The sequence below is a fragment of the Phyllostomus discolor genome, chromosome 6 (genome assembly GCF_004126475.2).
Source record: "Phyllostomus discolor isolate MPI-MPIP mPhyDis1 chromosome 6, mPhyDis1.pri.v3, whole genome shotgun sequence".
In the NCBI taxonomy this organism is placed as follows: Eukaryota; Metazoa; Chordata; class Mammalia; order Chiroptera; family Phyllostomidae; genus Phyllostomus; species Phyllostomus discolor.
In genome coordinates, this window is record NC_040908.2 from 3,275,062 (window position 1) to 3,287,946 (window position 12,885).

The following is a 12,885-nucleotide window of genomic DNA, read 5'->3' on the forward strand; positions in this document are numbered from 1 at the left end:
TGGTGAGACGAGCTGGGTGGGACCTGTTCTGGCTCCAGCACCTCGGCTGTGGCCTCCGTGTGCTGAGACCCTCCCCGGCCGCTCTGGGCGGGGAGGCTTCTCCCAGCCCCTGGATCCTCCTCTCCCTGCACTGCCCAGAGCGGCCACACCTGGGCCCCCAAAGAAGGCCCGCCTCCCGGTCTGCGCCCTGAGCCAGTCGTCCACGGGGACCCCTCCCAGACCCCTCTGTCTCACCGCTGTGACTGTCTGCCTTCCCTGGGCCTTGGCGGGTGAGAGCAGGGGGCTCCAAAGAGCCTTCCGGGGGGAGATGAGCGCCCTCAGCAGGGGGGCGGTCCCCTGCCCACAGGGTGGGAATTAGGGCGAGCAAGGGAGCCCGGGACCTGGTGACCCCAGGTCCTCGGAGCAGGGCAGAGCCTGCAGGACCCATTTGCCAGAGAGGGAAACTGAGGCCCAGAGAGGGAGGGTGACTGCCGATGAGTGTGAGCGAGGGTCAGAGCCGGCGGCACAGGGCTGTCCTCGGGGAGCCTCCAGCACGGGCAGTGGTCTGAAGCTGCGCCCCGTCCTCGCCGCCCAGCTGTGGCTGGGAGCCAGCCGCGTGGGCCTCGCCTGGGGGCTGGTCGGAAATGCAGACCCGAGGCCCCTGCAGACCCCCAGAGTGGGAGCCTGCGTGTGGACACATCTCCAGGAGGTTCACCTGCAGCGGCACTCAGGGCGGCCCCCTCCGGCCGGGCTGGGCCGCCTCCCGGCACACCCTCACGGCACGCCTGCCTGAAGCACTGTGAGGGGTTCCAAGGCACCGGGCCTAAGCCCTGGCCAGCTCGGGAGCCTCCCCCAGCCCAGGTGGAGAGTGGGGGGCGGGAAGGGGGAAGCCGTCGGGCTCCAGCAGAGCCTCATAGACAGGCCCCCTAAGGCTGAGAGAGGGCAGGTGTCGGGGTCACCGGCCCACACACTCGGGGGGCAGCACCTGCACGCCCTTCTGGCCTGGGTCTGCACAGCAGGCACGGCGCCCAGGGCCGCCCAAGTGCGGGCTGGAGAGGGCCGGTGTGCAGGGCCCGTGAGAGGCTGCACAGCAGCGGCAGCTCAGCTCCAGCCGGGGCGGGGCGGGTCAGCGGCAGTACTCCTGCTCGATGCTGGCCATCAGCTCCTCCTCGGAGCCGTCGTACACGATGGCTGGCTGCCTCTCCGGCCTCCTGTGGCTGCTGCCGGGGGCCCTGCCAGCCAGAAACACAGACAGGGTGTCAGGAGGCAAGATGTCGCCTTCCCACGCAGCGTCTCTGCCAGACAACCGCCAGGCCCCTCTGCAGAATTCCGAGCACGCTGTGCCCTGAGGACACCTTCCTGGTCTGCGCCGGAGCAGGCCGCATTCCTGTCCTCCGGCTGCATTCCGGCCTTATCTGCCCAGGCCCTGCCTGCCAGGAAGGGCGAGGGCCCCGAGGCAGGGAGGGCCCAGTTCAAATCCCGGCCCCACCACGTACTAGCTCGGGGACAATTCCTTCTCCGAAAAGAGCCGCATTCCTAGGCGCCTCCGGAGGCAGGAACGAGACCATGTATGGACAGCAGCACGGGACGCGGACTCGCGCCCTCAGCTCGGCGAGCGTGAGCTGTGGCGCCGTGGCGTCTGCCCAGCTCCCCGCACCCATGCCCCTGGGGCGGGCAGTGTCAGAGGAGCTGCTGCTGCTGGGGACCGGGGACGGGATGGGGCCTGTCCACAAGCCGACCTGAAGGCGACACGGGGCGCTGACTGCCCTGGTCGGGCACGGAGCTCGGCACCAGGAAGCCCTGGGCAGAAAGTTCCCCCCAGCAAAGCCCCTGGGACGGGGGCAGGGCCCTGCCCATGTTCCTGCCTAGTCCTCCTGCCCTGACCACCCTTCCCCATGCCTCGGCCTTGGGGCTGCCTGAGGGTGGCCAGGGGAATTCAGAATGGCGGGGAGGCACCGGCCAGACCCTCGAGGGCAACAGGGTCTCCTGGCCGTGTCAGGGGTCCTGCAGGCTCCCCAGGGCATCCGTGCCGGGCCCAGGGACCGCCCGGCGGGAGTAAAACAGCGTCTCTGGGGAGACACGACTTCCCACAGCCGCTCAGGGGCCTGGCCTGCATGGAGGAGCCGGGGCCCGTTTGTGTTAATGAGTGAGAGCCAGGACGCGCAGCCTGCCGGCCTCGGCTGCCGACCTCGGCTGCCGGTGGGAGGGGCCCGAGCCCACCCGCGTAGCAGATGTTCTCACCTCACTGCGTCGCCCTCTGGGGTCATGGTGGTGTCCCGGAGCCCACGGCCTTCTCCTACTGGACAGCCATGGCCGGGGTTTGGGTGCGGCAGGCAAGGCCGGCCCTCCTCCCATTTCAGCGTCCCTCCTTCCATCCCTCCCACTCACCCTGCGCTAACCGCCGCCAGCTGGGTGCAGCCTAGTTTCCTCGGTCCCCCCCGCAGGGGTGCTCCCCCCCGGGGACCACGAACTCCTAAGGGTCCCGGAGGCCATTTTGACACCAGGTCCCCCCCCCCAGAGCCCTGGCTGCCACCATCCCCGCTCACTGCCCTGAGCCCCCGGCCTGCCCCACCGAACCCTCACTCTTCCCGGCAGGACCTCCCAAAGGTTCGCTAAGGAAGGGAATCCAGCAAGGGCCTTCCCTGGACACCATTTGGGATGGTAATGAAAAGAGCTGTGAAGCCAGAATTCTCACGACGTCCCACATCCCCGGTTCTGAGCACCACAACCACCAGCATCCCAGTGATGGGGTGGGGAGGGGCGGGTCACTGTCCCCTCATTAGAAACAAGAAAGACAGCGTGGGGGTGGGCCTGCCATCCAAGGTCATCCCAGCCGCTCACCCTGGCCAGCCAGGCCTACTGCTGGCTGCCGACTGCTGGCATCGGGGAAATCTCCTGGCTCAGGGCCCTGCAGGAAGCCTGGGGTCCCAGCCTGGGGTCCTCAGCTGACCCGCCCAGGGGTCTGAAATGTGTCCTCCGGATAAGCCTGTCTGTCAGGGGCTTAGAGGGAGGCCACCTGTCACCCCTGGGGGCAGCAAACTCCGAGAGGCCCAGGAGGCGTCCCACTGAGGGAGGCTGGGATCTGAGGGGATGGGATCAGGGTCACCAGGGTCACGGCCTTCTCCAGGAGGAAGGTCAAAGCTGCTGGGAGCCTGCGAGGCCTCTGCACTCCCCAGGGCTGGGACCCGCCCCTGAGAGGGAGAGCTTAGCATTTCCGGAGGGAGCTGCGATAGGAAAAGAGCTGAGAGCCCGGGAGAATGGGGGCCGGAGGGCTCTGGGCACCAACAGAAGGGCCCGGGGCGTCTGCCAGGAGATGGGGTTCCCGGTACTTACTCGGAGCCGCCGCTGCCCTCTGGGTGGCCTTCAGCGCTCTGTTTCGGGGACACCTTGAGAAGGACAGAAGGAAGAGGCATCAGAGGTTATGGATGGGGAGCCTCCGATTACTCCGGCTTTCTACTGACGGAGGGGCCCCCGAGTCCAACCAGCACCGAACAGTATTCCACTGCATGTGCATGCACCCCGCCCTCCATGTCCGCAGGCTCTGCACCCACAGATCCAACCCACCAGGACTCAAAAATAGTCAGAAAAAATGCTAACCACGTTGTTGCTGACCTGCACTATGTAATCAACCCTGCCATGGCTGTGTCTCTACGGACACGTCCAGACTTTCTTCCTGTCACCGTTCTCTAAACAACACGGTGTGACAACTACTGACACAGCATTTGCATTGTAATGAGCCTCTAGAGACGATTTAGAGTACACAGGAAGTTGTGCGCAGTTACATGCAAACAGCACATCGTTTTAAATACGGAACTTGAGCATCTGAGGATCCCGGTACCCACATGGGTCTTAAAACCAATCCTCTGTGGATACTGAGGGACGACGACATTTTTCTTTTTAAAATGTATTTATATTTTTTCAATCGCCATTTGCGTTCAGTATAATTTTGCACGAGTTTCAGGTGTACAGCACAGCAGTTAGACCATCACATGGTTGGCCAAGTGCTTCCCCCGGGTATTTCCAGCCCCCACACCCCCACACACACTCGGTCTCCGAAGCGTTACTGACCGTGTGCCCCGTGCTGAGCTTCACATCCCCGCGACCCCCCCGTGACGGCCAATGCACACTTCTCCGCCCCTTCACCGTCTTCACCCGCCCCCCCGCCCAGCCCCCACCCTGGCAACCATCGATCTGCTCTCCGTGTCTGTGAGTCTGTTCGTGTGACGTGTATTTTGTTCTTTAGATTCCACACGTATGTGAAATTGTCTTTCTTTTTCTCTGACTTATTTCGCTTAGCATAGTACCCTGTAGGTCCACCCGTGCTGTGGCGAATAGTAAGATCTGGTTCTTTTTTACGGCCGAGTAATATTCCGCCGTCTGTAAGGGCCACCACTGTTCTACCCACTGGTCTGTGGGTGGGCACTCGGGCGGCGTCCGGAGCTTGGCTGCAGCGAACACGGGGGTGCGTGTGTTCTTCCACACCAGTGTTTCGGGTGTCCGTGGACATACGCCCAGAAGTGGAATCTCTGAGTCATAAAGCAGTTCCACATTTAATTTTTTGAGGAACCTCACACTGCTTTCCACAGGGGCTGTCCCGACCCGCCCTCCCCCCAACAGAGGCCGAGGGCCCCCTTTTCTCCATGTCCTTGTCAGTGCTGGTCTGCTGGCTTACTGATGACGGCCATTCTGACCGGTGGGAGGTGGCAGCTCACTGAGATTGTGCCCTATTTTCCTTATCCATTTCCTGTACCCATTTCGTGTACCCGTCCATGGATGGATGGACACTGGGGATGCTTCTGCCACAGGCATTGTGATGGGCACACCTAGGACACTGGGTGCACAGAGCCTGTCGGAGACATCCCCTGGGGTCTCTGCCAGCCCTCTCCGGTGCCCATGCCACCGTGCCTCCCTGCAGCCGCCCTCACTGGGCCTCAGTGGCTCTTTCCTCAGGGGCCACGGGGAAGAAAACGATACTTCTCCCCAGCCACCCTTCAGCTACTTCTGATGGAGTCGTCCCGCAGGGAGCCCAGCTCCCTCCCGCCGTTGCTGCTGGAACCAGCCTCTGGGGCCACCTGCGGTGGCACGGCCAGATTTCGGAAGGGTCGTCACAGACACGGCTTCTCCCGCCAGGAGGGCAACGGTGGGGGCGGGGGAGAGCACCAGGTCGGGGTCACGCAGCTGCACAGACAGCCCGGGCTCCGCCTCTCCGTGCCGCGCCGCCTCCGGCTAACGGGGACACCCCGCTGGCCTCGCGGGGCAGGCGCGACGTGGCACCGTCACCTCCGCCAACCGCACACCGGAAGCTGCGTTCGAAAGGTAGGTTGTGCTCTCTCCCCAGTAGTTTCCTTGTTACAGCTGATCCGGGGTCACGTTTCTCTCTGTGCCTGGGACGTGCACGTGGGGTCCCCTCTCTCATCCGTCTGTTTACGCCTTGAATTGACCGCCTCCCTGGGAAACGGGTGAGGCGCGCGCCCAGAAATGCAGCTGGCAGAGGCAGCCACGGGAGCTCGGACGAAAGGCAGAGACACAGCGGCCCCTGGTGGCCGCTCGAGGTCTGGCGCAGACCCGAGTTTCCGCCGCCAGCCAGCTGGCCGCCCGCCGCCTGCCTGCGGGTCAGGACTCCCTGGACTCCAAGGGGGGCGGGGCCTGGGCTGAAGCCCTGGGAACCGGACGGAGCTCCGGGAGGCCCGAGGGTCTGGGCCCCGCGTGGGCGTGTTGGCACTGGAGATCCTACCCGGGCTCCGAGAATCCACACCGCAGCTGGACGAGACGCAGAAAACGGGGGAAGGATTTGCGTACGATGATCTCCGAGAGCCTCCTCTGACTCTTATAAATAGGGTTTTTGTTAGAAGAGTAAACTATCAAGTTAATTTTTAGAAAACCCACTACACATCTTAGCAAAATGTATTATACTCTGCTTCTTCTAAAGAGTCCTCTCCTTAGCTCCTTTTTAAAGCTTTTTATTTATTGATTTTAGAGAGAGAAGGAGGGAGGGAGAGAAACAGCGATTTGCTGTTCCACTTATCTGCACACTCATTGGTTGATTTCCTGCATGCGCCCTGACGGGGATCGAACCTGCAACCTTGGCGCGTTGGGGACGATACTCCAACTGGGCCGCCTGGCCAGGGTCCCCTCAGCTCCTAACAGCTCCATGGGAATATACAGGGTGGGGCAGAAGCAGGTGTACAGGTGGTCGTATGGGGAATAACACGATTAGTAAACAGTAACACCGGAATTAACTGGTGTTTCGTGTACTCACAACCATAAACTCCTTTTGCCCCACCCTGTATGTGCCCACATACATAAGCACACGGAACAAGCCGCAGGTGTGTGAAGGGCACAGTTCGGTAGGTTCTGACGTGTAGACACACCAGTGCACCCATCACAACCAAGATCCCAACAGTGCTTCAGCCGCCCCTCCCTCCGCCCCTCCCACTCAGGGCAGCTGTGGGCCTGCTTTCCGTTCACGGGCACGCTCAAAAAGCCTGGGTACTGGGACTGCACAGTGCACACCCTCCTGTCTGGCTTCTTTCACTCGGCACCAGGGTCCTGGGGCCCACCCACGTGGCCTGGGACAGTCGTTCCCTTCTCTGAAGACCACACACAGCAGGGAACACGGCAATGGATCTCCGCTCCCAGCCTCGCCAGTTGGTCTTTGTCCGATTAGGCCAATCCTCTCACCACCAGAGGGCGATGCCCTCCGTGCTTAAGGGCCTCCCAGGCGGCAAAAGCTGCGGGCCACCGCAGGGCAGGAGAGCTGTTCTACTGACCAAAACGACAAAGGACTTGTTCAAAAGGAGCCTCTGACCCTGAGACCACCAGTCCGAGGTCCTCCACCTCCCCTCACAAGGTCTGGCCTTCAGGAAAGTGTTTCCAACGAGAAAGAAGGTCAAGGAGACCTGGAGGAACTGAAGTGGGCGGGATTGGAGGACAAGGACAATGAACTCCACTTCTACGGAGTTTTATCCCTTTATAGAGCATGTTTACATACAGCCACACATATTTCTCCCAAACCTCCGCTCAACAGACACTCCCTGAGTAGTTCACTGGACGGCGTGTCCCCACCCTGGGTGTCCCCCTGACCCAGGCCTGCTCCCATGGGCAGGTGCCCCCGAGTGGCTCCTGGGCCCGCCGGGGGGTTGGGCAGCTGGCGTGCTGGGCCCAAACGCCTCCAGAGAGAGTGAGAAGGCAGCCCTGGTGGTCGCTAAGGTTCCCTGGGTGCAGCCATCCGTGGGTCTCCAAGTGTCCGGAAATGAAAGGGGTGTGGGCGTGGCCGCCAGGCAGAGTCCGGTTAGAACCCGATGCTGGCCTTGGGCCGGGGGTGCCCTCCTCACAGGGGACGGGCACCTGGCACTGAGGTGTGGGTGAACCTCCATTCTGGCCAAAGCACCGGGATCCTCCACCCCAGAGTTCGGCTAGGGCGGGTCCCAACCCTGTGGGAACCCAGGTGGGCCTGGGGTCCACCAGCACCTTCTAGGCCATGCACGCTGCCTTAGTGTCCCATGTGCTCCGTTTCTGCACCCCACCCCCCTGGACCCCGCACCCAGTGCTGGGCAGCAGTCCCCGAGGCCTGGCATCCAGCAAGGCCCCGTGCCACTCTGCTGCACCACTGGCCTCCTCCGGCCTGGACGGCGGCTGACACCTGCATCCACCCGGGTGTTCCCAGCCACCATCGCCTTTGCACACAGGGTTCCCCTCTGCCCAAAAGCTCGTCTCCGCTCGTTTCCCTGGCTGATGCCACAGGCCCTTCCCAACTCAGGTCGACCGCCGCCCCTCTGGAATGCTGTCCCAACTTCGGGGCTCAGCTGCTCCTCCTGCGGACTCTGCGAGGACCCCAGGCCACACTGTGCTCCTTTTCTGCCTGCAGACCTGCCCCACCCCGCCACCCCCACTGGACGGTGGGCCTCTCTAGGGCAAAAGTGCCCGGCACACGGCGGGACCTCGGACCACACTGGAGAGGTGACTGAAAGGTGGAGTAAGGCTGCCCTGCACCCTGACCCTCTGGGACACTCAGTGATTGGGGGGGAACCCATCTTCTCGTTTTCTTTTCTTTCAATCCTCACCTGGGGGTATGTTTACTGCTCACCTGGGGATATGTCTATTGATTTTTAGAGAAAGAGGGAGGAAGAGGGAGAGAGACACGGATCAGTTGCCTCCCTAATGTGCCCTGACTGGGGATCGAACCTGCAACCTTCTGGTGCTCGGGACAACGCTCCAACCAACAGAGCCACCCAGTCAGGGCCGTTTTCCCGCTTAAACATCTCAAGTTCCCAAAGCACTTGCCCATTGAACACTAAAAATACTGTTTCCATGCCATCTCAGAATTCCTCCAAACTGTTCATCCGTGTTTAGTGTTACATAACCGCGGGCTGACGCAGGCTTACAGGCATCCTGTTATATAATTCGGTCTGCTTAACGGCCGCTCACTCCAGGAGGGCCGCGGGGCTGGGCCAGGAGGAGCTGGAGGAGCGGGAGCGGCCTGCGCTGTCCAGGGTCGGCCAGCCCTCCCCGCCCTCCCTCGGCGTGTTCGGCATCCTGCTGCTGGCTGACACTCCGCTCAGGTCCGCCGCCAAGGTCAGGCAGCGCCCGCGGTGGGCGTGCAGCCGGGCCGCCGCCTCCAGCTTCCTCCTCAAGCCCAGGAGCTGCTGCTAAAGACCTCGTTCCTTCAGCTCCGCGGGAGTGAGGGCTGCGCCAACCCGGAGCGCTCCTTTTATTGTTTTTCTAGAGCAGCAGGGCTGTTGTTACAAGTGTTCTGGAAGAGAGAGTAGGGGCGCCAAGAAGAGGTTCCGCGGACCCTTAAAAACAGAGAGCGGTGCGCGCCCGGTTTGGCCGGCGAGGCGAGTGACACGCAGGGCATCCCTGAACCGCTGTTTGGCTACCGGTCCTGCCGCTTAGCGCCTCCTCCAGCAGTGTCCCCAGGCGCCCCGCGCCACTTTGCACCCGGGCTGGAAGGCGCCCGGAATGCCTCACTTAGCGGGTGGTCACGCAGCTCCAAGAGGAAAAAAGGCGAGCTCTGGCTAGAAGAAAGCCCGGGAGACGCACTTCTGCCAAGGGGCGGGGGGGGGGCTGCCCCCTGCCCTTCGAGGCTGCTTCCAGCACTGTCACCCCCAGATGGAGGCAGTTAAACCAGCACCCAGACGAGGCAGACGTGGGGGGGCTGCCGAGCGGTGCTCGGAAGGAGGGATTGGGAGTGGACAGCGAGACGGCTGGTGACCCGCGCAGGCAAGCCTAGGGAGAGCGGTGGGGACCAGAGGGGGTGGGAGGACGCATGTCGCCTGCCTGGGAGGGTACAGGAGAAAGTGGCTGGGGGGGGACGCGGGGCGCACTCGGAGCGCGACACTCACCGGGCTCCCCGCGCCTGCGGCAGGTCGGGGCCGCGTGGGGCCTCGCGGGGCTGTCTCCCCCGGACCCCAGGTCGCCGACTCGGCCAGCAGCTGGTCCAGCAAGCGCAGGGTTTCATCCCGGCCGTCGGGGGGCGCCCCGGGGCCAGGGTCGGTGCCCGCCGCGCCCCCAGCCGCCTCCCCCACTGCCTCCGGGGCCTCCTCCCGGGCACCAGTCCCGCCCTCCGGGGTTGCCCCGCCAGGCCCCGCCGGCCGGCTGTCGGGGCCGCGCAGCCGCCTCAGGGCCCGGCTGCTTCGGCTGCTGCCACTGCCCATGGCGCACCGTGGCCGGCCCAGCAGGCTGGTGGCTGCGGGGCTGGGGAGCAGCCGGGGCGGGGACGCGGGAGGGGGCGCGGCCGGGTGAGCCGCGGGGGGAGCGCTGGAGTTGGGGACTCCGGGGCGGGTGCTGACCCGAGTCTGGCGGTGGTGGGCGGAGCCAGGAGGTCTGGGGGCGGGGCAACTGGATGGGGGGCACTGGGGCGTGGCGACCCCCTCCTTTGTCTCCTTCCCTGCTCTGCACTCACGCCCCCGCCGGGGGCCCCCTCCTTGCTGGTCCTGCCGCCTGGAGGAACTGTGCGGAGGTGACCCTGCAGCCTCACCCTGCTGGAGCTTAGAGGGAGGTGGGAGACCTCACCGCTCCTCAAACGGGCCCCTGGGGAAGGGCGGGTGGTAAAGGCACCTCCGAGTAGGATGAAGAATGCGCAGGGCCACGCACCTCCGTGACCCCCCCATCCTCAGGTGTCTGCCCCTCCCTCCCGTGCAGGCACAGACCTAGGACGGGACGGAGGAGGGCGGCCGACGGCCCCTCCTGCGTCCCACGGGGGACGGGGTGGGGTGGGGGGGGGACAGGAGCTGCAGCAGCGGGCAGTGGGCGCCCCGGTTCCCTGGCTGCGCCATCGCAGATCCGGAGCCTGGATGCCGAGCCTCGTCCCAAACCTCACCAAGCAGTCATCACCTTTGGGGGGAAAATTTTTTTTTTTTAAAGAGAGAGACAGAAGACGCATCCTATCCCCCCAGAAAAAAAGCAAAGAAAATCCGAGTAGGTACCGATTCTAATTCAGCCCTTTTGGTCGTGGGATAGTTAAAAAAAGAAGAGGAAGGAAAGAAAAAGTCTTCTGTACGTGAACTGACCCCAGAATCAGCGCAGGAGAGGCTCCCGAGGGGTCGGGCTCACACCCCGTGACGTCACCGTCGGTCCTGCTCCGGTCGTCCTGGGACTTGGGGGCTTCCTCTCCCTTCCCGGCCACAAGCCCCGCCTTCCCAAAGCTGGACAACGCAGGCAGCCTGGGGTTTGCGCACAACTCTTGTCTGGACATTTTTTTTTTTTTTTGCAGAATAATTGTTCACATGAAATTTTGGCTAATCTTTACCAACCACACACTTGAAATGTTGCTATTTTTATCACTTTGGGAGTAGACATAAAACTTGATGCCCAAGAAGATGGAACAAACATGGGATTCAAGTCCACAGCCATTTAGTTGTATTGCCAAGAGGCTAAGGAGGGATTTAGAACTCCCCTTACATTTTTCCTTCTTCTCTCCCTCTGTCCCTCCCTCCCTCTCTCTCCCCCTCCCTCCCTCCCTCCTTCCCTCTCTCTCCCTCTCTCTCTCTGTCTCTCTCTGTCTCTCTGTCTCTCTCTCTCTCTCTCATGTGTTGTCCCAGCCACCCAGATCTAGGAGCTGGGCCAAAGACATTATTTGATACCATTTGGGTGTTCTAAGTCCGCTGATGTGTCTACTTTGGAAGCTCTCGATACGAATTTTCTCTTTAAGAAAACGAATCTCATCTTGAAACTCTTTAGGCCTGGAGAAAAGCGTTCAGATGGAAAATTTTTTCTTGAACTAAGTTCAACCAAGTTTAATGATTTAAAGAAAAACATGCTTCACTGCTTGCCCGAGCCCAGCCTCGTCGTGTGACTCACAGTTTAACTCCCTCCGCAGCGTCCTGCGCTCACTGCACACCCAGGGCAGCGGACTCTGTGACCCCCCCTTCCCAGCCTGTCTCCCCGGCGTGCCTCGCTCGCTCACCCACCCCAGGGAGAGGCGTGCCAAGCCGGGGTCCTCCCCACTGCGAGAGCACACGTACAGTCAGCCACCTCTGGAGACCTGGCTTCCATCACAGGTACCAGAGTCCCCGCTTGAGTGTATGAGGGGCTCCCCTAAGCAAACAGGCCAGGTTTCCCCAGGTGACTAAGGCCACCTGAGATCGTCTCTAGAAATAAACAAGAGTCTCTTTGTCCCTAGGGGATGGCAAAGCCCCAGGAGTACTGGGGCGTTGAAAAGGGGGTCTAATCCCTCCTAAGGAAGCGCCCTGGCAACCACACATCTCCAGCTGAGGGACTTCTTTATGCGGCTACTGTGGTGGCGGCCAGGGAGGGGGCTTGAAGGTGCGGCCCAGCTTGGAAGCTGTCCGCCTGACTCCTGGGAAGTAAGAACTGGCTTGCAATGAGCAAATCACACTTGGGGAGTGGACTGCGGTCGTCGGCACCCGCAGCAGGAAATGTGTCCTGAGGGGCGTTCTCCTGGGCAACGGGCCTGGCCTGGCACCTGGAGATGAAGGGGGCCCACCCCTTCCCACAGCCCCAGGACCACCCCCGTGACAGCGGACCCCCAGCCCAGCCCCGGTCAATGCTCCCCACTCAAGTACCCTTCTTTGGGGACCCCCCTGGATCTGCTCTCCCTGCGCAGAACATCTGTAATTCCCACCATTCCTGGCGCCCCACTGGGTCACACCCAGCAGAGCTGTGCTGTGTAGACCCTGGGTATTATGACTGTGCAGGAGGAGAGCGATTATTTTCCAATGAAAAAGGAGACGGCATTTGAAAGACATAGGGGAGCGTATTTCTATTTTTAATGCTTCGTCGGTAACCTGAGAGAGCCACGGCGCTCCTGGTCGCTGCCGACGCACAGGGCGAGTGGCTCATGTCACTGCCGGTGTCTGTCTGAGGTTTGCATTTGGTTTCATGGTTCTGTACCAGGGTCAACAACAGTGCGCACTGCGGGCGGTCAGTGGATTACAGAACCCTTATCTTTTTCTTTTTTAAGATTTTATTTATTTATTTTTAGAGAGGGAAGGGAGGGAGGGGGAGAGAGAAAGAAAGAGAGAGAGAGAGATTCAATGTGCGGTTGCTGGGGGTTCTGGCCTTCAACCCAGGAATATACCCTGGCTGGGAATCGAACCTGGGACACTTTGGTTCACAGCCCGCACTCAATCCACTGAGCTACGCCAGCCAGGGCTAGAACCCTTATCTCTACTCCGAGAGAGGATGACGTCCTCAGAGCTGGCGCGGATGCGTCACGAGGATCCGCCCACTCTGGGACCACGGGTTCTGTGGGTTCTGGTTCTCTGGGTGACCCTGCCCAGTGCATTGTCAGGTGACACCGACGAGGAGCAGAAGCAGCAGATTGGTTTTCCTACCTTCCTTAGAAAGTTGACACAGTCCGGGGCTCCCTGAGCTGCGCTGCCGGCCCCCGGTTCGGGAGTTTGGTGCCCTCCAACTCCGAAGTGAACCAGTGCCTCCCGCAGC

General features: G+C 62.0%; 1 protein-coding gene across 2 annotated transcripts; it reads right to left on the reverse strand.

Annotated features, from left to right (window-relative positions):
- Positions 1–1,018: 1,018 nt before the first annotated feature.
- On the reverse strand, positions 1,019–10,213 carry CYS1 (cystin 1). 2 transcript variants are annotated; one of them, XM_036027649.1, is made up of 3 exons: positions 9,324–10,199; positions 3,313–3,365; positions 1,019–1,211 (listed from the first exon to the last, which is right to left on the reverse strand). In XM_036027649.1, exons 1-3 carry the CDS (start codon positions 9,633–9,635, stop codon positions 1,106–1,108), a joined length of 471 nt encoding a protein of 156 aa, XP_035883542.1. In that variant the 5' UTR covers positions 9,636–10,199; the 3' UTR covers positions 1,019–1,105. The 2 variants fall into 2 exon arrangements, with proteins under 2 accessions (XP_035883542.1, XP_035883544.1); XM_036027651.1 differs by lacking the exons at positions 1,019–1,211; positions 3,313–3,365 and adding an exon at positions 8,172–8,968 and having other exon boundaries at positions 9,324–10,213.
- Positions 10,214–12,885: the final 2,672 nt, after the last annotated feature.

Excerpts from the sequence above, each read along its gene's own strand:
- CYS1 (XM_036027649.1), bottom strand. The coding sequence starts at position 9,635 with ATGGGCAGTGGCAGCAGCCGAAGCAGCCGGGCCCTGAGGCGGCTGCGC. Across the intron at positions 3,366-9,323 it reads CCGCAGGCGCGGGGAGCCCG|GTGTCCCCGAAACAGAGCGC; the intron begins GTGAGTGTCGCG and ends GTCCTTCTCAAG. Across the intron at positions 1,212-3,312 it reads GAGGGCAGCGGCGGCTCCGA|GGCCCCCGGCAGCAGCCACA; the intron begins GTAAGTACCGGG and ends TCTGGCTGGCAG.